This window comes from Mastigoproctus giganteus, chromosome 9, assembly GCF_048544385.1.
Source record: "Mastigoproctus giganteus isolate SK-2022 chromosome 9, ASM4854438v1, whole genome shotgun sequence".
Lineage (NCBI taxonomy): Eukaryota > Metazoa > Arthropoda > Arachnida > Uropygi > Thelyphonidae > Mastigoproctus > Mastigoproctus giganteus.
Window position 1 is genome coordinate 114,460,959 of NC_143583.1, and position 23,296 is coordinate 114,484,254.

A 23,296-nucleotide genomic window follows, 5' to 3' on the forward strand; every position below is an offset into this window, starting at 1 on the left:
TTTGTCTATTGTAGCAACTTGCCCTTAATATTATACTGCTCCAACTTGTGCAGTAGTCTTTCATGTGAAACAGTATCAAAAACTTTTCTAAAATCCTAGTATTAGTAATGGCCGCATGGTGCAAGAAAGCCTATGGCTTACGCTGCACCGGTCAAAAAAAAAAAAAATAATAAATAATAAAATAAAAAAAATAAATAATAATGATTAGTAAAAGAAAAGGAAATTAAACCTATCATCCTATGCGCTTCCCTGACCCGAAGGTACTATCCAGATGACCTTTGAATTTCCCCAAACTGTCAGCCTCTACCACCTATGTAGGCAACTTATTCCAGTAATTTATAACTCGTTAGCTAAAATAAAACTTCCTGCAGTCCAGTCTAAACATTGTCCCCCGTAACTTGAATTTATGTACCCTAGTTCTAGCATCATTTATAACCTTGAAAATTCCATCCTCATTCATTTTACTGATGCCTCTCAGAGCCTTAAATACCTCAATCAAATCTCCTCTAAGGTGTCTAGTTTCCAAACTCTGCAATCCACATATTCGAAGTCTTTCTTCATAAGGACGCCCTTTTGCTGATCTCACCAGGTGAGTTACCCGTCTTTGCACCCTTTCAAGAAGCTCGATGTCTTTCTTTAGGCGTGGTCTCCATACTTGAACACAGTATTCCAAGTGTGGTCTAATAAAAGCCTTATATAATGGGATTATCATGTCCCTATTGAATGATCTATCGAACTTGCAAAAGTTCAATAGATCATTGATAGGACACCATGGGCCTTCCTTGCAACCTGTTAGAAATCTTGTAGCGTCCATGCCTCACCGGGTACAAGCTGTTTTGGCTGCACATGGAGGACCAACATCATATTACGTAGGTGGTCATAATGGTTTTGCTCATTAGTGTATATATAGTATTAGCATTAGTAGAAGCATATGATGCAAGAAAGCAAGCTTGTATAGCATCAGCCAAAAAATGCTCAGAGAATTTCATGTCTGACCGTATCGTAACACCCAAGTCCCTTTCCTCCAGTTTAGTTGATCTGGGTTTAGTTGAACTCCACCAAGTGAATAAGTTATTTTGGGATTACTGTTTCCCAGGTGTAATACCTTACACTTTGTTGGATTAAAGCATAGCTGCCATTTTTCTGACCATTCCTGAAGTCTATCTATGTCTCTCTGAAGAAGTATATGATATCAAAATAATTTTTTGCATCCAATTCCTTTGTGACTACATCATAGTATCCAATCAAATTGGTCAGACAAGACTTCTCCTTAACAAACTCATGCTGTGTCTGAAGTATAACTGTAGCCTTGTGTAGATGATCCTGCAGTGTTTCTTTAACAAGTAACTTCATTATTTTCCACGGAACAGAAGTTAAACTAACATGTGTAATTACTCGTGTGACCTTTCGATCCCCTTTTCGTGAATTGGGGATACAATTGCACATCTCCATTTCGTGGGCACTTCCTCCTGAGTCCAAGGATGCTCTCATAATTATGCTTAAGGATTTGCTTACTTCCTTTGCCACCTCCTTTAATATAACTAGGTAGATCCCATCTACCCAAGGTTCTTTTCTTAAGTTTAACTTCAATTTCTCCTCCACTCTGCTCTCAGTTATTACAAAATCATTTAACTCCCTGTTAGAGTGTGATAAGCTTCTTGTCTCCACTTCCCTACAGAATAGGGAAGTGGAGGCACATATATATACTGGTGTGCCTAAAAAACAATGAAATGTTTACTCTGTGTTAGTCTATGAGCTAATAGTAACTCTTGCGTAGGGATCTTCAGGATAAAAATTGAATGCAGAATTTCATATGGTTTTAAATTTTTTGATGCCGTCTTTGAAATATGATCCTGTAATCTCTACTGCTCTGTATAATTGGGATCACAAAGTCTGTTAGATTGTTTTTTTTATAAAGTTAACATTCTGTCATTTTATTATTTGACATAGATTAAATTTTAATTATTAAAAGCAAGTGGTATAGTTATTTCTTGCCCAACTCATCCAAATCAAATCATTAGTTTTATTCAAAGGGAGAGAACTTATCATTTGGATCGTAGGGGGTCCTAGTATCACAAAATTTGAGAACCACTGGACTAATGTGATGAGTGAGGTACTGTAAGTTGATGTTGGGCTCCTTATTGTTAAGGTCTCATCCTGACTATGCTGACTTCTTTTCTTATTGTTTGTGTCTGGGCACCTCCGTAGCCAGGTGGGAAGGAGCAGCAGTGCGTAGCACACGCTTCTTGATTAGACCGGGGTTCGAGCCCGTCACCACCAAATATGGAGGATGCGGAAAGGTCAGGGAATGACCACCGCATATCCCGGAGCAATATGGCCTTAGTTGCTAATGCTCCAAAAAAAAAAAAAAAAACCAAAAATACTGTTTGTGTCTATTGCTGAATGATGTTTCCAAAGCAGCCACGAATCGACATATTTTGCTGAATCAAAGTGTATCAGCAGTGGGCCTACAATTTTTAAGAAATAGTAGTGAAGAAATTGTTTTTGTCATCAGTGAAGATTGGGAAGCTCTGATTGGGCCGATGATCAGTTTCATTTATGAAAAGCCTCGTTTACTTTCACTCGAAATTGGTATCGTACTCAGAGCGTTCATCAGATGCTTCAATTCTTCCGAAACCTTATCAATTAGGTATCCCTGAAATCCGCGAATTCCGTCTCTTTCATTTAACTGTAACCTAATTGACAATTTTCTAACTTTGTTTTCACCAAATACCAACATTTCATGTTTAGAACGTTTAATACCTTCGTTGTCCTCATTTTCCTTTTCTTGTCATCGACATTGTCACTAGTTCTTTGAACTAGTTGTTAAATTTGAATTTTCTCCTTTGTTTTTTTTTTGGAACTGTCCAAAATGTCAAGTGTCATTCGATATTCAGGTACTGTGACCATGTAAACAGAGATGGGGAAAATTTACAGTTGATTCAGTTGATTCACAGTGGTGTCCAACCTGCGGCCCACGTGGAAAGTAAACTAAAACAGCATTTTAAATTTTGTTAATTATCAAAAAAATTTTCTCATTAAATGTTTTGTTCAGTAAATGTAATCGTGAATTGTACTTAATAAAATTTTCAAATATTTTCAGTTTTACTTTTAAATGTAATACACTAAGTTTTCTCGAATCACTGTGTGGCCCGCAAAAGAAATCTGACTTTGAATTTTTTTTTAATATGGATCCTGTACAGGAAAAGGTTGGGCGCCACTGCAGTAGAAGGTTGACCAAGCCCATTTTCAGCATCGGGAATACCCCTTGATCATTTTTCTCGAATCACTGTGTGGCCTGCAAAAGAAATCTGACTTTGAATTTTTTTTTAATATGGACCCTGTACAGGAAAAGGTTGGATGCCACTGCAGTAGAAGGTTGACCAAGCCCATTTTCAGCATCGGGAATACCCCTTGATCTGCTCACTGTTGACCAGCGCAACTTCTCCGTATGTGGGACAGGTGGCCGGATAGGTTTTACGAGTACCCTAAGTTGTAGAATGGTAAGCCTGTTAGCCCTCTTAATTTGTGCAGCAGCACTGATTGCTTAAATTGTCTGAAGGCCAGAAATGCGAACAGTGCACACTGAGTTAAGTCCTAATCCGTTCATTATATGAAAATTTTCTTCACTCAACGGAAACTACTGTATTTTAAATGTAACTTACAAGGGGAATTCAAAAAAATTCGCTATAAAAGGAGTTCGTTAAACAGAGGACCAACTGAGTAATTTAGAATTCTAAAAATGGTTATAAAGTTTTATATAGAAAATATCTTAACAATAGACAGTGAAAAATACAAATTTAGTTAAATAATGTTAAGCTTATTTGAATAGCTGGTAAACGTGAAAAAAATTTAAGGAATATTACAAATATCACATGTACTGCATCCAAATATCACAAATACCAAATATTGCATCCAAATATAACATGTCACTGTTAATAAAGGTGCCGGTGTGCCATCCTAAAAAAAAAAAAAACACTGATTGTTACTATTTACTTATGTTATTACAACACAAATGTGAAATATGTATTACAATGATTTTTATATATTATTTGTTAATTGGTTATAAGATGAGGTGTGTGCTTTTCACTTCTGTTAATCACAGAAAAGGAAAAAATACAATTAATTTAAGAAATTAAAATTGCATGCAGCCAAAATGCAACCTAACTTTTTAATATTTATTAATGATGTTAATGTAGAAATTTCAGGTTTGATGTGTAAGTCTGCTGCTGATATAAAGATCGGTTGGTTAATCAGGATGTGGTTTTTCAAGAAGATAGAGATAAACTAAAAAGATTACCAAAAAGGGAAATTTAGGTCTCATTGTTGTAAAATGTAAGGTACTGCCTTTGGATAATGCCATACTCAAGGTAGCTGATAAGAAAAAAGATCTAGGGATGTGAAATTCTTTGAACACTGTTAACAGTATAGCAGAAAATTTGCCAGCCGGGACAAGGTAGTGTTTATCCTGTTGTTTATGGCAGTTTTGGCCAAACCTGGAATAGTGTATACAGGTTTGGAAACCTCATTTTAGGAAAGAATTGGGGTTTTTGAAAGGGTGCAGAGAAGAAAAACGGGATTAATTAGTAGTGATGAGGGAACACAAAAGGATATTTTTACCAAGAAAGGCTGAGGCTCTGTGAATTACAGTCTCTGGAAAAGAAGATGCAAGATTGTTTTGCATTTCACTTAATCCTACTAAATCCTTACATACTGAAATATATAAGGATAAATATAAAGGATATAAATAAGGATAAATATAAATATAGAGATATAAAAGGGTTAACTAAACAATGCTCACAGCATTTTCATTCTTTTTCAGATGGCATACAACAGGCCTAAGCGCTTCCATAGCCAGGTGGGCAGGAGCAGCAGTGCGTAGCACACGCTTATTGATTAGACCGGGGTTCGAGCCCGTGACCACCAAATACAGAGGATGCGGAAAGGTCAGGAAATAACCACCGCATATCCCTGGAGCAATATGGTCTTAGTTGCTAATGCTCCTAAAAACCAAATACAACAACAGGCCTGATATAGCCGAGTGGTCAGGAGCTTGAGTGCAATAGCACGTGCTCTTTGAGTGGAATGTTAAATACGATTAACATTTGTATTGATGATTTACTGTAAACTCCACTGACCTGGTGGGTTGTGCCGGAGTATAAACAAAAACAACGGGGCATAAATTGAAAAAGAGTGGTTGGAAGATAGATTTATTTGTGAAAATTTACATTCATTAAGAGAATAACTGATTGCTGGAATAAACTTCCACTTTGTAAAACTGGTTTGAATAAATTTAAAGGCTTGAACAAATTACTCTGGTGAATAAAACAAAACTTTTTTTTTTTCTGCCTCATCAAAGACATTAACACACTTTTCCAAATCAGTTTTGCTTAATTTCAAATATTTTATCGTTCCCCCCCCCCCCCCCCCCAATACACATAGCATTTGTAATATGACTGCTGATAATATCAGTACAATTTAATTCAGACTATTTCAATACAAAACCCATGAGACTGGTTATAGTTATATTTTTATTTTTTTAAAAATTTACAGAAGTCCTGGAACATATCTCATAGGTATGTTGGGAACTTTTGTATTTTTGGATTAATCGGGAAATCGATTATCCAGGATTTGTTTTTTACCATCTATCCCGGAAAATCGAGAGTACTGTATACACACTTACTAGATCTATCTATATAGCCAGTTGCAAGATAGGTGAGTAGTTTCATGCAAATTACTTATACAAAAACCTCACAAATTTTACACACACACACACACACACACACACACACACACACACACACACACACACACACACACACACACACACATAACAGATAATAAATATAAAATTAAAATCAAATTGAAACACATGCCAGTAGTATGGCAAAACTGTAGAGCAACAATTTAACATAAAAATTAAATCAACAGGGAGGGGGAAAGTAAAGGTAACAAACTGAAACTGTAGCTGAAAGCCTCCAAATAATTTAGAAATTCAATTAAATCCAATTAATAGTAAATCCATATTAAATTTTACAATATAAGGCCAATTATGTGGAAATTTAGCGCCACCCCCCCCCCAGTAAGGTACCAAGTCTGAGCGACATGAAATATCACCAGACAGGGACTGAACTACTAAAATAAAACAAAGGAACAAAATAATAGACTGACCAGTATGCCCCGTATCAACGGAGGGCCACGAGGCCAATAATGATCATGGAATCACTGCATTTCAATCGCTAGGCAAATCGTCGCAAAGGCGAACTGATTGAAGGACTAAACCACCCTTCCATCCCTCGATTGAACTACAAATGCAGAAGATTTGCATAGCAGTGGATCTTATGCAGTGAAAAATAAACTATAGAACAGACCAGCACTCCAGAGCAGAGTCACACCACCGACATAATGTAAGCTTAACCAGCTTATATAGACAGAAAAAGGAATATAAAAAATATATATAGATGGCGGTATAGGCGCAGCTTTAGCATGTCAAGGAGAGTGCCGCTAAACTTCCATGTAATTGGCCTTATATTTTAAAATTTACTATTAATTGGATTTAATTGAATTTCTAAATTATTTGGAGGCTTTTGATTACAGTTTCACTCTTGTTACCTTTACTTTTCCCCCTCCCTGTTGATTTAATTTTTATGTTAAATTTTCACTCTACAGTTTTGCCGTACTACTGGCATGTGTTTTAATATAATTTTAATTTTATATTTATTATCGGTTATGTAATGGGCATCATGTGTATTTTTGCTGCCTCTAAATGATAGCTTTATATTTATTTTCATATTTATTTTCTTATTTATTTTATTTTATTTTCTTAATGTCATTATTCAAACATGTATATATGTTTGAGAGAGAGAGAGAGAGAGGAATCACCACCAATATACTCTTATTTAATATACTGTGATAATTAACTTTTTTTTTTATTGTCATTTTCTAGTACTTATATGGCTGAAGTGTTTGCTCTAAATTTACTTAAGTTATTACATTATTTATGGGATTATTAAAAACACTGCTTGTATGGCTAAGTATTTGAAATGCATGCATTACCTCAGCCATTTCAATGCTTATTGGCACCTCATCTGTTAGCAACCAGGCACAGTCAGTGAAAAGCTGACTGTGACTGACAGTTCAATGATGAAATATTTCCACAACATGAGAGATGTTTAGGGGTTGATGAAAGTTAAGAACTCAAATAAATTTAGAGCAAAAGCTTGAGGAATACTAGAGTTATAAAACATTACTGTACATTAATTGAAAATTTTTCTCTAAATTGACTTGTTTTTAACCTTAAACACTATTTAGCATCTTTCTTATCATAGAAATATTTCATCGCTGGTGTTTCAGGTCTTTCACATACTGTGCCTGGTTACCTACCACCGAGATGCCATTATCTAGATAGTCACAAAAATGATCATCTGAATAATGGTGTGAATTTCTAATAAACAGCAATGAATATCTATAAGTGCTTTTTATAAGTGCAGGTGCAGTACTGAGGTAGTTAATGGTGACTTGCTTCCGAATATCAGGTCTGTGCATTTTGTAGAAAACTTTGTTGCTCATTTCTGTGTTCACAACTGAGGCCATTGCCAATCTCTATTGCCAACTTAATTAGTGGTTTGGCTAATAATTAATAAAAAAAAATAGAATTTATACATTTTTATAAGAATATATGCAACTCATATTGCTGTTTCGTTTTGAAATAATTCTTTACACTGCTTAGCTGTTCTGGGAAAAAAGATTGCAAGGACTCAGAGCTTGTGATATGAATGAAGAGACTTTTGACAACTTTGAACTGCCAAGAAATATGAAAGGTATTTCAAGTTAGTCTTCCACACTGTTTTATTTAAGCTGAATATTTTTCTAAAATTATGTTATTTGTTTTTCACCATTTACAAGTTTGGGCAGTATTAACTGTGTTTTACTGCATAAAGTTATTCTAACCTAGAATTTTAATTCCCATCAAAATTAGAATTGCAATAAATTTTAACCAACCATGAAAATTACATTATTTGTTTGGGGCAATAGCCTCAAGTTATGAAGAAGTTAACTAACATATGGGTTTGTGCTATATCATCATGTTTCTACATAGCCAACTACTAAGTAGTTACAAAATTGGCATCATTTAAGCATATCTCATATTGTGAATACCTTCACAATGAGTTGCCATGGTATTGCACTATCTCGAATAAGTAACGCTTCTTGGTGGGTGAGTAGGGTACCTGCTCACCCACCCACCAATAAAGAGCCAGTAAGCTCTGAAACGGTGCCGTCTGGGTGGCGGTATCCACCAAGAATAAGTAACAGTAGTCTTCTCTATTAGAGAAGCATTGCTTATAAGAGGTAGTGCATACCATGGCAACTCATTATGAAGGCATTCACAATATGAGATATACTTAAATGATGCCAATTTTGTAATTACTTAGTAGTTGGCTATGTATAAACATGATGCATTAGCACAAACCTATATATTTTTACCAATTTTTATATGCACACACACACACACACACGAGTAAAACTTCTTGAAAAAATCATCGCCTGCATATTAGCATTAGCATTAGTTGGTTGAGGCATATGATGCAAGAAAACAAGCTTATGGAGCATCAACCAAAAAAAAAAAAAAAACGAGAAAATTATGTACCAAGTACATAATGAGTTGCTGCCGTTCTACACTGTTAAAAACATCTTTACTGCAGGAACTCATTATGAAACTGGTACAGTAAAATAAATAAAAAAAGTATTGCTGCTGCATTTTTATTGAAAAAATAATTTCAGTGACATACAATGACATACAGTGAATGAAATTTTTCATTGTACTAGTGTACAATGAAATAATTTGTATAAAATATATTATAATAACACTAAAATTATTGGTCTATGGCAGCGGTTCCCAACTTTTTTTGACTCGCGAATCCCCCTTCAACATAATATTTTTATAGCGAACCCCTAAGCCTATATTCTCCGAAATCATATAACGTACTGAATTTTTATTATAAAATATTTCCAGCACCACGTTTTTATATGTGACATTGCGTAATAAAAATTAAGTATTATTTATACTTTGTAAAGCAGTTATTAATTAGTCCAAACTAGATTTCGAACAGGAGTAGAAAACTTGCTTCTTGTCCAAATGGTAGCCGAGCATTCTGGTCTTTCTAAAGCTATTGGCCACAATTTTTGCCCATCTCTGTTCCCGCATCTGTCAAAATCAGATGATTCTGTTGCCACATCAGCCAAAGGTAAAGCTGACATGCTAACAACCTATTTTTCTTCCAACTCACGTATTGATGATCTTGGTAAATCACCTCAAACCGTTCCCAGTACACTCCATTCAATGAATCCTTGGTTTTCCGTCAAAAGGATTTTGATGAATCTGATGCTACGAAAGGTCCAGGTACTGATGGTATTTCTCCACTTGTTCTCAAAACCTGTGCCATTGAACCTACTGTTTTGTGTTGTCTTGCTTCACTTTCTTATTCCAAAGGTGTTTTTGCTTCTGCTTGGAAATTTGCTCATATCCAGTCAGTTCCTAAAAAGAGTGACAAATCCCTTCCATCCAATTATCGCACCATTGCGATTACTTCTACTCTTTCCAAAGTAATGGAGAAATCAATTAACTGCCAACTCTTAAACTATCTGGAAATCTTTCATCTGGTAAATGATCGCCAGTATGGATTCCATCAGTGTCATTTCACTGGTGATATTCTGGCGTATGTATGTTTATGGGCAAATTCAATGGAAAAGTTTTTGGTGAAACTCAAGCCATTCCTTTTGACATTTCAAAGGCTTTTGATCGTGTTTGGCATAAAGATCTTACAAACGCCTTTCCGTCCTATGGTTTTCCAGCTGTTCTTTGTAGGCGCCTCCATAGCCAGGTGGGAAGGAGCAGCAGTGCGTAGCACACGCTTCTTGATTAGACCGGGGTTCGAGCCCGTCACCACCAAATACGGAGGATGCGGAAAGGTCAGGGAATGACCACCGCACATCCCGGAGCAATATGGCCTTAGTTGCTAATGCTCCTAAAAACCAAACAAACAGCTGTTCTTTGTAATTGGGTATCCAGTTTTCTCTCTGACCACTTACTGCAGGTGATGGTAGACGGCTCTCTGCCTTCTACCTTCTCCACTAATGCTGGTGTTCCCCAAGGTTCAGGTCTTTCTCCCACTCTTTTCCTCTTGTATGTTAATGGCCTTCTTCCTTTGACCGGAAATCATATCCATAGCTGGTGATAGCAAATTACTTTCCAGTTTGAGAAACCCTGCCCTGCTCAAACAGCTTCAACTTCACGAGTATCCACTGCCAAATCTTTAAATGCTGATCTCCAGGCAATTCTCCAGTGGGGCAAAGAAAACTTAATTTCAATCTTTCTAAAACTCAGTCCTGTCATATCTCACAAAAAGGATTCTTCAGCGCTTATGCTTATCTTCAATGACACTCCGATTTCTAGGCAATTACCCTAACTTCTAACCTCCCTTGGCACAAGCACATTACAAATATTGCTTCCTCTGCATCTAAAAAACTTAGTTTTCTTTTTCGCCCTCGGCGTTACTTTTCTTCCAAACAGCTGTTCACACTGTACAAATCACAAATTCGCCCTACCATGGAATATTGTTCCCACAACTGGGGCGGTTCCCCCAAAACCGCTCTCAGGCTTCTAGATTCCATTCAGAAGAGGGCAGTTAGGTTAATTAATGACTCCTCTCTAACAGTCTCTGCACTCGCTGTCTCATAGATGTACTGTTTTTGCAGCATGCCTTTTCTACAGCTATTCCATGGGCACTGTTCTTCTGAATTGGCTTCTATAATTCCTGCTCTCTCTTTCAAAACAGTCCAAACATGTGCCACCACCAGGCGACATCCATTTACTGTCCAACTTCAAACTCACAGAACCAACTTTTCATCTTCCTCGTTTATTCATTCATCTGCCGTTTTCTGGAACAACCTTCCTTCATACGTATTTCCTGAAAATTACAATCTACAGAAGTTCAAGTCTAATGTCAACAAGTATCTTCTTTCAGCTTTTCAACCTTCAACCCATGCATGGTGCTAAGTACTATAGGTTCTAAAAAAAAGTACCTATACATAACAGTGATCCTTGAGAATGAAAAAAAAAATAGTATGGAAAACATATTTATTTAAAAAAGGTTATTTAGGCATGGGTAATGCACTTCCATCACATCTGCTACCGAGGTAGTATGAATGCATTGTTTATTCATATCTCGTATTGTGAATCAACCTTCATAACGAGTGGCTGGGGTATTGCATTGCTTTGAATAAGTAACTTCACCAGTGGAGAAGACTAATGTCACTCAGATGATACCATCACCCAGATAGCACTGTTTCGAAGCTTGTTGGCTTACTCATCGGTGATGGGCAGGTACACTGTTGTTGCAATAGTGACAATCCGGTTATAAAGTATAACTCCACAATATGAGAGATGCTTGATGGTGTGCATGGTTTAATCTAAAACAATTTCATGACTTGACTAAATGTCCAAGAGTATGAAAAAGGTTGTTTATGAATGGGTAATACACTTCCATCATTTCTACTACCCAGGTAGTTTGCTTGCATTGTTTGATTATATCTCACATTACCCATGCATAAACAACCTTTTTCATACTCTTGGACATTTAATCAAGAAATAATTTTAGATATTTATTTAACATGATATACTGTAAGATAGTAAAGTAATTATAAGGAATTGTGGGAGATGTGGTTTATTTCTTTGGCAATTCTTTACTTTGTATTTAATTTTATTGTTTATTATTAGTTATATTTTGTAGTTTACAATAATATATCTATGTAAATGTAAGCAGATGCCATTACAGAATTTTCAGTGTGAACTCCCTGGAACACTTTTGCAAACCCCCAGGGGTTTGCGAACCACTGGTTGTGAACCGCTGGTCTAGGGTAACTGAAATAAGATATATAATTTTGACACTCAAATGATTTTAATTCCCGAGTGAATACTCCATTGATTGTCGTTCCATTACGTGTAGTATTTACTGAAGTATTTGACTTAATATCTAAATTGAAGACATCTTTCATAAATTTACAAAACTTCTTTCCAGCCTCAGAATTTCATTCTAGATTAAAATCACCAGTGAGAACTATAGATATACGATCCAGTGGCTCTTCCAATAATTTTGCCCCTTCAATGGAATATGGCATCAAATTCTTTTTTATGAATTTTGAATTATATCTAACAACATCCCTGGAATGATGTATATGGCAACGATGAAAATAGATTCACTATTGAATTTGAACGAAGGTCCACTAATGTCTCCAATTTCAACTGATAACACTGTCGTATTGCTGCTATTATGTTGTGCAAAGATATGTGGTGTACTGATTATAGGTGAACCGTCACGTTGATATATCGCAACACCACTACGAACATCTGACCTTTTAAATTGAGTCACATGTTGGAATGGTTTAAGTAATATATGTTCATCATTATCCAACCAATCAGCAATCCATAAATTTCAGCAATCCAAAATATCAATATTTTGGATTGCTGTAAAATTGTGTCCATTTCGATATCTCGAACACGGTCCTGTAAACTTTGTACGTTCATTGACGATATAGATATACCACTTTGTATGAAATCTTGCAGTTCATCCTGTAGAAATGGTAGCTTATTATTTTTCAAGAGATCTAGTTCAGCAAGAAGTTCTATATTACTAGTAGCTTTGCCGTGGTGAAATGTGAACTCGTCGTGGGGATTTGTAATATATAAACCTTGCAATGAGGTCACTCGAGACAATGGCATGTATACAAGTTGCTGTTGATGATCTTTCTCATAATTATATACAACTTTGTCGAGGGTCCCTCCTTGAGATTTATGTATAGTCAAAGCACAAGCAGATACTGTAGGAAATTGTGTATGTCTACATGTTAATTTCCTATTGTTCTTGCATGGAATTGTAGTTGATCATTTTATAATAGGTACGGATTTACTAAGTAAATGTTTATCTTTCACATATTGTTTATAACGAGATTGAAGGTTAGATCCTATTTTTGACTCGGGAAATTTCGTCGATACTTGTTTAACTGTTTCGTCGTCCTCAAATTCGAAATATACTAAAGTACCAATTGCACCGTTTACCAATCCATCGATAACATCTATATTTGTATTAACCATGTACGGTTTTCCTTTCAATAGTGGTAGAATGTATGGAAGTCCTGCAGTTTCAATCACTATGAATTTTTATGAATTTTATTTTGAATCCCTTGTGGACATAAATTAGTAGCATCTTCTTTGTTAATAAATCTTGATTCTATAATTTTAAGTTCATCTGGTAATAACGCTTCTCCATTGCCTATTTTTGTAAGAATTTTAGAAAATGTACTATCAGACCATCGAACAACTTGTACTAATTCATGAAATTGTAGCGAATGCCATAATTCTGAAACAATCTCTAATGACTTGTTTATAAATTCTTTTGATTCCAATATAGAATGAGTAATGTTAGTTGTTAGTTCTACTGATTTAAATGCAATTTGCAAATTTTTCTGCAGTATGCATTTGTATAATTTTCATTACCGTATATAGCAAATGTTACTCCACGACGATCAGATTTATGAATTTCACTTGATGCCATCATAAAGGGAGTAATTTTCAATCCATTTTTAAATTTTCGTGCATGTCCCAAATATATAGCTGGAAAAGAAGGTTCTTCTGCATGTATATCAAATATGAAACTTGTTGGAGATGATTTCTGACCCAGTGCTATACATAAATATTTATCTTCAAACCATAATAATGTTTGTTGTTGAATTAACAATAGTTCATCATCATTGTTGACAGATTCCACAATTTCATCTGAATGTTTCTGTTCACTATCATCATTTGTCCCCAAGAAATCGCTCACTTTTATGCCATAGAATTTATACAAATGTGAATTTATCAAATACCGTAATAATATTTTCACTATTTTCTTCTGCACACATCCTTGTAGATATGATGATTTATATATGAGTCTGTTTTATATGTACATTAATGGCATAATCGTCATCTAATTCTCTAGGTAATTGATGAACCATTGTATTTACCTTAACTGGTACATTTATTACTTGTCCAATGATCCCATATTGTCTATGTTCATAACGTAAATGACGAATTTGCATAAAGGGTAATCATGGTGATATCAAACGCTGAGTTATAACATCCAATGGAGGCAAATGAATAGGATATGTTGGATATATAAATCCATTTGACGTGGCCATAGTTGGTATCTATCCCTCTTTTCATGAAGTATGACATGTATTACATGTCATAAAGGCGCCTCCGTAGCCAGGTGGGCAGGAGCAGCAGTGCGTAGCACACGCTTCTTGATTAGACCGGGGTTCAAGCCTGTGACCACCGGATACGGAAAGGTCAGGGAATGACCACCGCATATCCCCGGAGCAATATGGCCTTAGTTGCTAATGCTCCTAAAAACCAAATAACAACATGTCATGAAAGTACTCACTTCTTGAAAATGAAATTCATTTTGAAGTAATTCATATGAAGTTGTTGATAATGGTTTCAAAACTAATTGAAACCATAAACGATCACAGACATTAGAATCAAATGGGGTTTTGTACACTACTTTTTCGAACTCACTGTCAGCTTGTGTAGACACTGTATGGATGTAATCAGGAATCTCATTAGCCATTTCTAATTAAATTTTTTTTTTTGTGCATGATATTCCTTCATTAGTTCTCTGGAGTTTTAGATTCATGATAAGTATCAGGCATAGTAGAACACTGTGGTTGAATTTCATTATGATTCGAGATAGTTTGAATTTCTAATTTCCTTTTCTTCCATTCACAATATTCCTTCATTATTTCAGCTCTAGTTTTTTGGGTGCAGTTTGAGAACTTCCAGGCATAACGAAACACTCTTGTTGAATTTCATCTGGATTCACATTTCTGTCCAACTTACCTTTCTTTCTTTCTTTCACGATATTCCTTCAAATGCTGGGCTTTAGATTTTGGCACAGTCACTCGCGTATTAATCATTATGCTGGTATAATGTAGAGCGTCACTGCTCAGTTGTACTTGTTGTGTCACTGCACTTGTTGCGTACAGTTGAGTTTTCTTGGGCGCATGCGTTGTACTTGTTGCATCACTGCACACAACAAGTACAATGCATGTGCATCAGGTTTTGTGACAATTTCTTGGTAACGTAATGCTTTTTTCCAAATAACGCTGGTAAAAATGTTTTTAAATGTTTTTAAAAACATTTTTTAATGTTTTAAAAAATGTTTTTAAAAATGTGGAAGCTATCAACTTCCACAACAACAGATGGAAATCTTTTCCAGCAATCAACTACCCACTGGCTAAAGGTAAACTTTTGCACATCTATTCTATAACTGTCTTTCCTCAGTTTGAATCTATGCCTCCTCAAGTTCTTAATCTCAGCAAGCGGAAGTATCCCATCAGCATTGATAATGCTCAAACCATTCAAGGCCTTGTACGCCTCAATCAGATCACAGGTGCCTAGTCGCCAGATGCTGCAACTTACAGAATTTAAGCCTCTCCTGGTAAGAGAACCCCCTTTGTCCCTCTTGCCAATCTTGTTGCCCTTCTCTGTGCTCATTCTAGCAACTCTACATTATTCCTAAAATGAAGCCTCCAGACCTGTATGCAGTACTCAAGGTGTGGCTTGACCATTGCCTTATACAAAAGTATAATCACCTACTTGTCCCTGCTAGCAAAATTCCTCTATATCATTGACAAAACTCTATGACCTGCTCTGGCAGTCTGCACTGCTAAGAGAACTTCATATCCAGCTGCGCAATTACCCCCATGTCTTTTTCATTCTCCACCTCCCTGAGCATAGTGCCACACAGTTGGTATGTTTCTCTTGGGTTACTGCTACCCATATGCAGTACTTTGCATTTGTCAATATTAAACTTCTGCTGCCACTTCTCAGCCCATCTACTTAACTTTTCTAGATCCTGTTGCAGTAGCATAGTGTCTTTACTATCATTAACAACTCTGCCAACCATTGTGTCAAATCAAACTTGGACATTAAGCTTGATATACTTTGATCGATATCATTGATAAATACAGAAGACAACAATGGACCCAACACCGAACCCTAGGGGACTCCATAACGTTAGTCCACGTAGAGCAGTGTCCATTTATTACCACTCTCTGCTGTCTCCCACTTAACCATCCCTTTATCCATTGCAGCAACTTGCCCTTAATGCATACCGCTCCAATATGTACAGCAGTCTTTTGTGTGCAACAGTATCAAAAGTTTCCCTGAAATCCAAGTACAGTCGATTCCGGTTATTTGGGACACATTGGGACTAGTGCATTTTGGCCCGATTAAGCAGCTGCCCCAATTATCCGAAGTTTCACATAAATAGTTAAAAATATAATGCCCCCCCTTTACAATTGGTTCACTGTACAATAAAATCACGTTATGATGGAGTCACCATTGTAAAGTACTGTTCACTATACGATGTGTAGTAAGCACTGGTCATTGTGATCACGTTTTGTAAATCGAATTTTAATTCTATTAAACAGCAATTCTAATTAGAGAAAATATGAGGAATATTATCCACAGGCTATAAAAGCAAAGATATATTAAGCACAGATTTACCCTTTATTACCTTACCAATTAAAAAATTAAATGATACGTGAAATTCGGAAGAATATACGTGATAATCGGAATAATTAATACGTACTGTAATATTACATACTAACTAAACTAGTTGACATTTCTGTTCGCTGATATTTGTGGGTGGGGGTTAAAATTTAAAACAGTAAAAAGATAAGCAATCAATAACAAAGAACACAGCACACACAAATTACAAGTAACAAGTGAGAACGGAGTAAATATGCGCAAGTGAGAACGGAGTAACGAGTTACAAAGCTTTAAAAATAGGAATGAAGAGAAGATTCTGAAAATTATTTTTTTTATATGATTGAAGATTCCATGGAAGTGTAAACATATTTTACCATAATAACCCACAGAATTCCAGCTGTCAGTATTATCACAAATTCAATAAGATCGAGTTTACTATCCGTTTATGATAGATTGCACTGACAGAAAAGCCCAATAAACAGGTGACTGCTAATTGTTTTTATTGTTTTATGGTTTTGACCTCCAGAAATCCGACCGAACTATGTGGTACGGTCTGAGACAATTGTAGGGTAATCTCCAGTGCTGTGGTCTCCTGCCCCGATTAAACGGCATTTTGTCCCAATTAAGACAAGTAAACCCTGGCTATTTTCTCAATTGGGTTCTGTTTTTTAAGATTTGCCCCAAATAAACGACTGCCCCGATTAACCGGTGCCCCAGATAACCGGAATCCACTGTATATGATATCAAAATTATTTTTTGCCTCCAGTTCCTTTTGTGACAACATCATAGTATCGAATCAAATTGGTTGGACAAGACTTCCCCTTAACAAACCCATGCTGTGTCTGAACTATTACTGCAGTCTTGTCTAGGTGATCCTGCATCATTTCTTTAGCCAGTGACTCCATTATTTTCATTGGAACATAAATTAAACTACCATGTCTATAATTATTTGTATCACCCTTTGAACCTCCTTTGTGAATTGGGATACATTTGCACATTTCCAGTCCATGGGGACCTCCCCTGAATCTAAGGATGCTCTCGTAATTATGGCTAAGGGTTTTCTTACTATATACTGATCATCTGTCCAAAGTGACCAAAATGCAAATTGACAAGTGGTAATTAGTCAATTTGCTTTTTATCTTACCTCCTTTTCCCATTAAGTATACTGCTTATTAGGTTAGTATAGATCATCTTTCCTCTTCATGGTCTTCCTCTACTTGTTTACCTGTGGGTCTTCAGTTCTTTGATATTTTTGTCCACCTGTCATTATCCATCCTATTTTTTCCATTCTTTTTTCCTATTATATATCCACTTATTAGTATATTATAAAAAAATATATTTATATTTTATTATAAATATTATATTTATATAAAATATTTTGTACAGTCAGTCCTCATATAGCACGATAGTTGTGTTCCTAGAAACCCTCGTGCAATACAAAATCATGCAATATAAACAACAGGCCCTATGAGAAAAATAGGGTTAGGTGCCGGCCACCCAAGATTGAACACACAAACCAAAACCAAAACATTACCAAACACAACAAATAATCGTAATAAAATACTTACGTATTTTATTACAACTATTACGTAATAAAATATTGCTAATGCTTTTGCTTCTATCGTAAGCAAACTTGTTTTTTGTTTGATTTTCTATTCAAACAGATGACAGCCATTCCATCTCTTCCAGTTCTTTGTGTCTTAATCTAATGGATTTTAATTACACTTTGAGTTGTTCCTGCTATCAAATTTTTTTATTTTCTCTGCATTCTTTGTAATTCTCAGCGTTGCCTCATTTAGGCCTGTAGCACGTGCAATATCACATGGTCTTTCATTTTGCTTAAAGCGTTTCACAATTTCATATTTTTTCTCTATCGACAGAGGCAGACTGGCCATAAGCCTTACCGGGGAAACCCCGGTGAGCCGGAGGCCGACGTGATTTTGGCCATAAATGCTAGTATGAGTCCGCTACAAATTTTCCCGGGTAAGAATTTTTGACTCAGTCTGCCTCTGTTTATTGATATCGCTTTTCTTTTTCTCTCTCAATCTGCAGTGTCTTCACCAGGACACTTCCTTTTCACACCTTTTAAGTATTTTACTCATTTTTAGGGAATAAAGCACAATTACAAAATGAGGAGGCACGCTTGATACACATAAACAAAGCTGCGTGCGTGTAGCAACTGAATAAACAACACCGTAAAGGCAGAGATACACTATTAACACTTCACATTTTACTAAAGCACATTTCTAGGGGTTACTACCATAAAACAATAAAAACAATTTCCAGTTGCATTTCTGCTAGTGGAATCTGTTATAAACTGGTAGTAAACTCGATCTAATTGCATTTGCGATTATACCGATAGCTGGAATAGTGTTGATTTTTACGTTATTATGGTGAAATGTGTTTCCTCTTCATTGATAAAACACATAAATACATTTTCAGAATCTTCTCTTCATTCCTATCATGTTGCGTTCGGTTGGGGTGATTCCGCGTTCGACTGCCATTTCTTGTAAACACAAAGGCGAATCGTGCATAAGCGAATTCGGTTCGTGTTATATAAGATATCGATCCCCTATTTATAAATCGTGTATGATCGAATTCGTGTAGTGTAAATACGTGTTATACAAGGACTCACTGTATTTTACATTTTTTCCTGATTTCCTCACTTTTAACTTTATCTCTTAACATTTTATTATTTTTTGCAGTGTTTTCATTGCTATAGTTTCACTAATTTGTTTTATTTTCACTGCTGTACCTCTTTGTATGAGCTGCATTCATTACTATAACTCTTACTATAGTTTCATATATTTTACTTCAACATACTGACTAATGTATGCTAGAGTAAAATATAAAGTAAAAATATAGTAAAATTATCATCAGCCATTTTAAATCCACTACAGGATGAGGGCCTCTCCTACAACTTTCCAGTTCCTTCTGTTTTGTGCAATGGCCATCCATTTACTGCCCGCGAACCCTTGAATTTCATCTGTCCATCTCCGTTGTCGTCTTCCAGGTTTTATTTTATTCAGGTTTTCCAGGTTCTCTTGGATACCAGTCTGTTATTTTCTTAGTCCATGTTCCAGGTTCTCTTGGATACCATTCTGTTATTTTCTTAGTCCATCTGTCCTCATGTCTTCGAACTATGTGTAGTGCCCAAGTCCATTTCAATTCTTTAGTTTTGATAAGCATGTCCTTTTTTGTGTTTGCTGCCTAATCCACTTGTTTCATTTCTTATCTAATGGTCTGATTCCTAATATAATTTGTTCCATTCTTTGCTGTGTAGTTTTCGGCTTCTCTTCCATTCTTTTGGCGAGTGCCCAAGTTTCACTTCCATGAGACATGGCGGGGAGTTTACATTGGTTCATTATTTTACGTTTCAGACAAATTGGGATATTGCTCCTCAGTATGTGACTATATTTCCTGAATGCTATCCATCCAAAATTTATTCTTCTCTTGATTTCTATTTATCATTATTACAGGTAATGACTTGTCCCAGATAAGTATATGAATCCCCCCTTTTCAATTACTGCTTCTTCAATGATTATACCCCTTTCTGTGGCATACTTGTTCATTGTTACTTTTGTTTTAGCCATATTCATCTTTAGTCTGAAATCCTTACTAACTCTGCATAACTGATAAAGATTTTCCTCTTAATTCTTTGGGATTGTAGCTTATGATCACAATGTCATCTGTAAATGGTTTAGGTACTCTCCATTCACATTGACTCCTTTCTGCGACCATTCTTATCTTCTGAAAGCTTCCTCAACAGCAGCAATAAACAACTTCAGAGATATTGTGTCTCCTTGTTGAACTCCTTTCTCAATTTTAAATTTGCTACTGTCTTTGTCTAGTCCAATAAAGGAGGTAGCGTTCTCATATATTTTCTTCAAAATCATAAAATGTATGGGATGTCTATGCCTTGTCTTTCCAGTGCCCAAAACATTACCTTATGCTGTATGGAGTCAAATTCCTTTTCATAATCCACAAATGCCAGGCATAATGGTGTTTCATATTCATTCAGTAATATACTTACTTATATAATATAAATTCCTGAAACGTTTATCTGTATTCATAGATAATTAAAAAATTATTAAATTTGTTAATGATTATTAAATTTTATTACCTTGTTCTATCATTTTCCCTTCTAATTTTAATTTATATCTCAGTGGTTCTTTTGCTGTTAGTTTCTTTGTTTTCCCTAAGAATATTTCCATATTATATTCTTTTGCTTTTTTTATTAAAATGATTTCTTTGCAAATTGTTTTCACTTTCTGCCATTAGTACTGCATCATGCATAGCAGATTATATTTAATTTTTTTATAATTACTTTAATTACTGTTTCATTAATTAATCCACCCATTATCAAGATGAAGAGAGTAGGACACAAAGTCTCCTTTTCCTTATCCCTTTAGTTATTTTTATTTTTTTGTATTTCCTCATGTGTTTTGATTATGTATGTATTGCCCATATATATTTGATTACTTCTATTAATTGTTTAAGAACTTTGCATAGTTTTAAGAGTTTTGTTACATCTTTTATCTGTCAAAAAGCTTTTGTTAAATCGATGAAACATATATGATTTGGTCTGTTATACTCTGTTGATTTTCATATTTCTGCTTTATCATAAATATTGTAGCTGTGCACGATATATATATATTTTTTTATTAATCCCAAAGGATTTAAAAATATATATTTTTTATATATTGGTATTATTTATTTTTTTATATATTGGTATTATGTCTTTTCACAAATCACTTGGTACATTGCTTTTCTATCAGAATTCATTTCAATCTTTTTATTAATTCTGTAGATAGCTTTTCTCCTTCATATTTTAGCAACTCATTATTTTATCTATACCTGCATTTTATCTTTTTTTTTTTTTTTTTTCCATTATTATTTCTTTAATTTCTTCTGCATTTAATTTTATATCATCTTCATTAATCTTATTTTCTTTGTTTTCTAATATATATAAGCACTGGGAAAGAAAGATTGAGAGTAGGAGTGTGTTATAAGCATAATGACTCTGATTAGTATAATGAACAACTGTACACAGAAGTAAAGTGGGCCAGTAAATTAGATTCTCTTATAATGGGGGATTTTAATTTCCCAAATATTGACTGGAACTCGTGGGTTGGTCACTCACACACAACAGCAAGGCTTTTGTGGATTCATTGGATGATTGTTTTCTACAGCAGCATGTTCAGGAGGCAACCAAAGGGAGTAATACTCTTTATCTGATTATCAGTAGTGATTCTTCATGCATTAAGAATCTGCAGCTATGGGAACCACTAGGTGGCAGTGATCACAGTGTGCTTATGTCAGATTTACCCGAAGTGGTAACTACCATCAGAGGTAAATGAAAGAGTTTTTGCTTTCGTAAAGGTGACTACGGTGATCTGAGACAGTTTTTGAATTCTGTACAGTGGAATCAGCTGATGATGTTACCAACAGCAAATTCTAAATGAGAAGCATTCAAAGAATTAAACTTGGAAGCTACTAGACTTTTCATACCAACTAAGAAATATTGTTCGAAGTTTAGGCCTAAATGGATGACAGATGAACAACTAATGAGATATGTTTTTTTTTTTTTTTTTTTTTTTTTTTTTTTTTGGTAGTTGTTGGCGCATTGGCTTCTGTGGCCATAATGCACCTCCCAAGGTTTTTGCAGTATTTTGATCCAAGCCCGAGGCAGGATTCGAACCCACGACCTTTGGGTTGCCAGGCAGGCACTTTAACCACCCGGCTAGCCCGGTTGGCATGAGATATGTGCCAGAGAAGAAAATGCATGGGATACATATAAATTAACAGGTGACATAGAAGCCTATGGTAGATATAAGCTGGTCTGTAATCAAGTCACAAAGGAGATTAGGCAGACAAAGGCAGATTATGAGAAATCTTTGGCAAAGGATGCAAAGAAAACAGCAAAGAGTTCTTTATTATATAAATTCTAGAAGGAAGGGGATGAATCAGATTGGTTCATGTGATATCAATGGGTTGACTATAGATGATCATTCTTAGATAGCTGCCAAACCAAATAAGTATTTTGCATCTACATTTACATATGAGGAGTTATTAAAGGAGAAGAGGGCCAGATGGGTAAAAATCTAATGGGGAGTTAAATGATTTTGTAAAAACTGAGAACAAAGTGGAGCAGAAATTGTTGAAAATAAACATAAGAAAGGCACCTGGAGTGGATGAGATCTATCCAGTTATATTAAAGGGATAAATAGGTGATTAACCCCTTGTGTAAGGCAGTGGCCAAGCCACACCTTTTCTGTGTATAAGGTCTGGAGGCCTCAGTTTAGGAAGGATGTAGGGCTTCTGGAATGAGTACAGAGAAGGGCAACAAGATTAGTGAATGGAACAAAGGGTTGCTCTTACGAAGAAAGGCTTAAGTTTTTCAAAATACAGTGTCAGGAGACTAGGCATCTTTGAGGTGATCTGATTGAGGTGTATAAGGCCTTGAATGGTTTGAGCAAGCTCAATTCTGATGGGATTCTTCCTCTTGCCCAGATTAATTGCCTGAGGAGACATAAATTCAAATTGAGAAAAGATGTTGTAGAATAGATGTGTGGAAATTTGTCTTTAGCCATCGGGTGGTTGATTGCTGAACAAACTTCCATCTGTCATTGTAAAAGTTGACAGCTTAAATAAATTCAAGGCAGAACTGACAAACATTTGAAGTGAATAGATGGGTGAAATGGG

At 35.5% G+C, this 23,296-nt stretch overlaps 1 protein-coding gene across 3 annotated transcripts in view; it reads left to right on the top strand.

The window, feature by feature from the left end:
* The window catches only part of MBD-like (methyl-CpG-binding domain protein 2), a 131,047-nt gene that overhangs the window by 32,128 nt on the left and 75,623 nt on the right, over positions 1–23,296 (top strand). For all 3 annotated transcript variants that reach the window (XR_016547382.1, XR_016547383.1, XM_090381188.1), the window contains exon 3: positions 7,730–7,820. Coding sequence is in view for 1 of the 3 variants with exons in the window: in XM_090381188.1 (XP_090237314.1) it covers positions 7,730–7,820 (91 nt within the window). In the remaining 2 variants the exon portion in view is untranslated. The remainder of the gene's footprint in view (positions 1–7,729; positions 7,821–23,296) is intronic.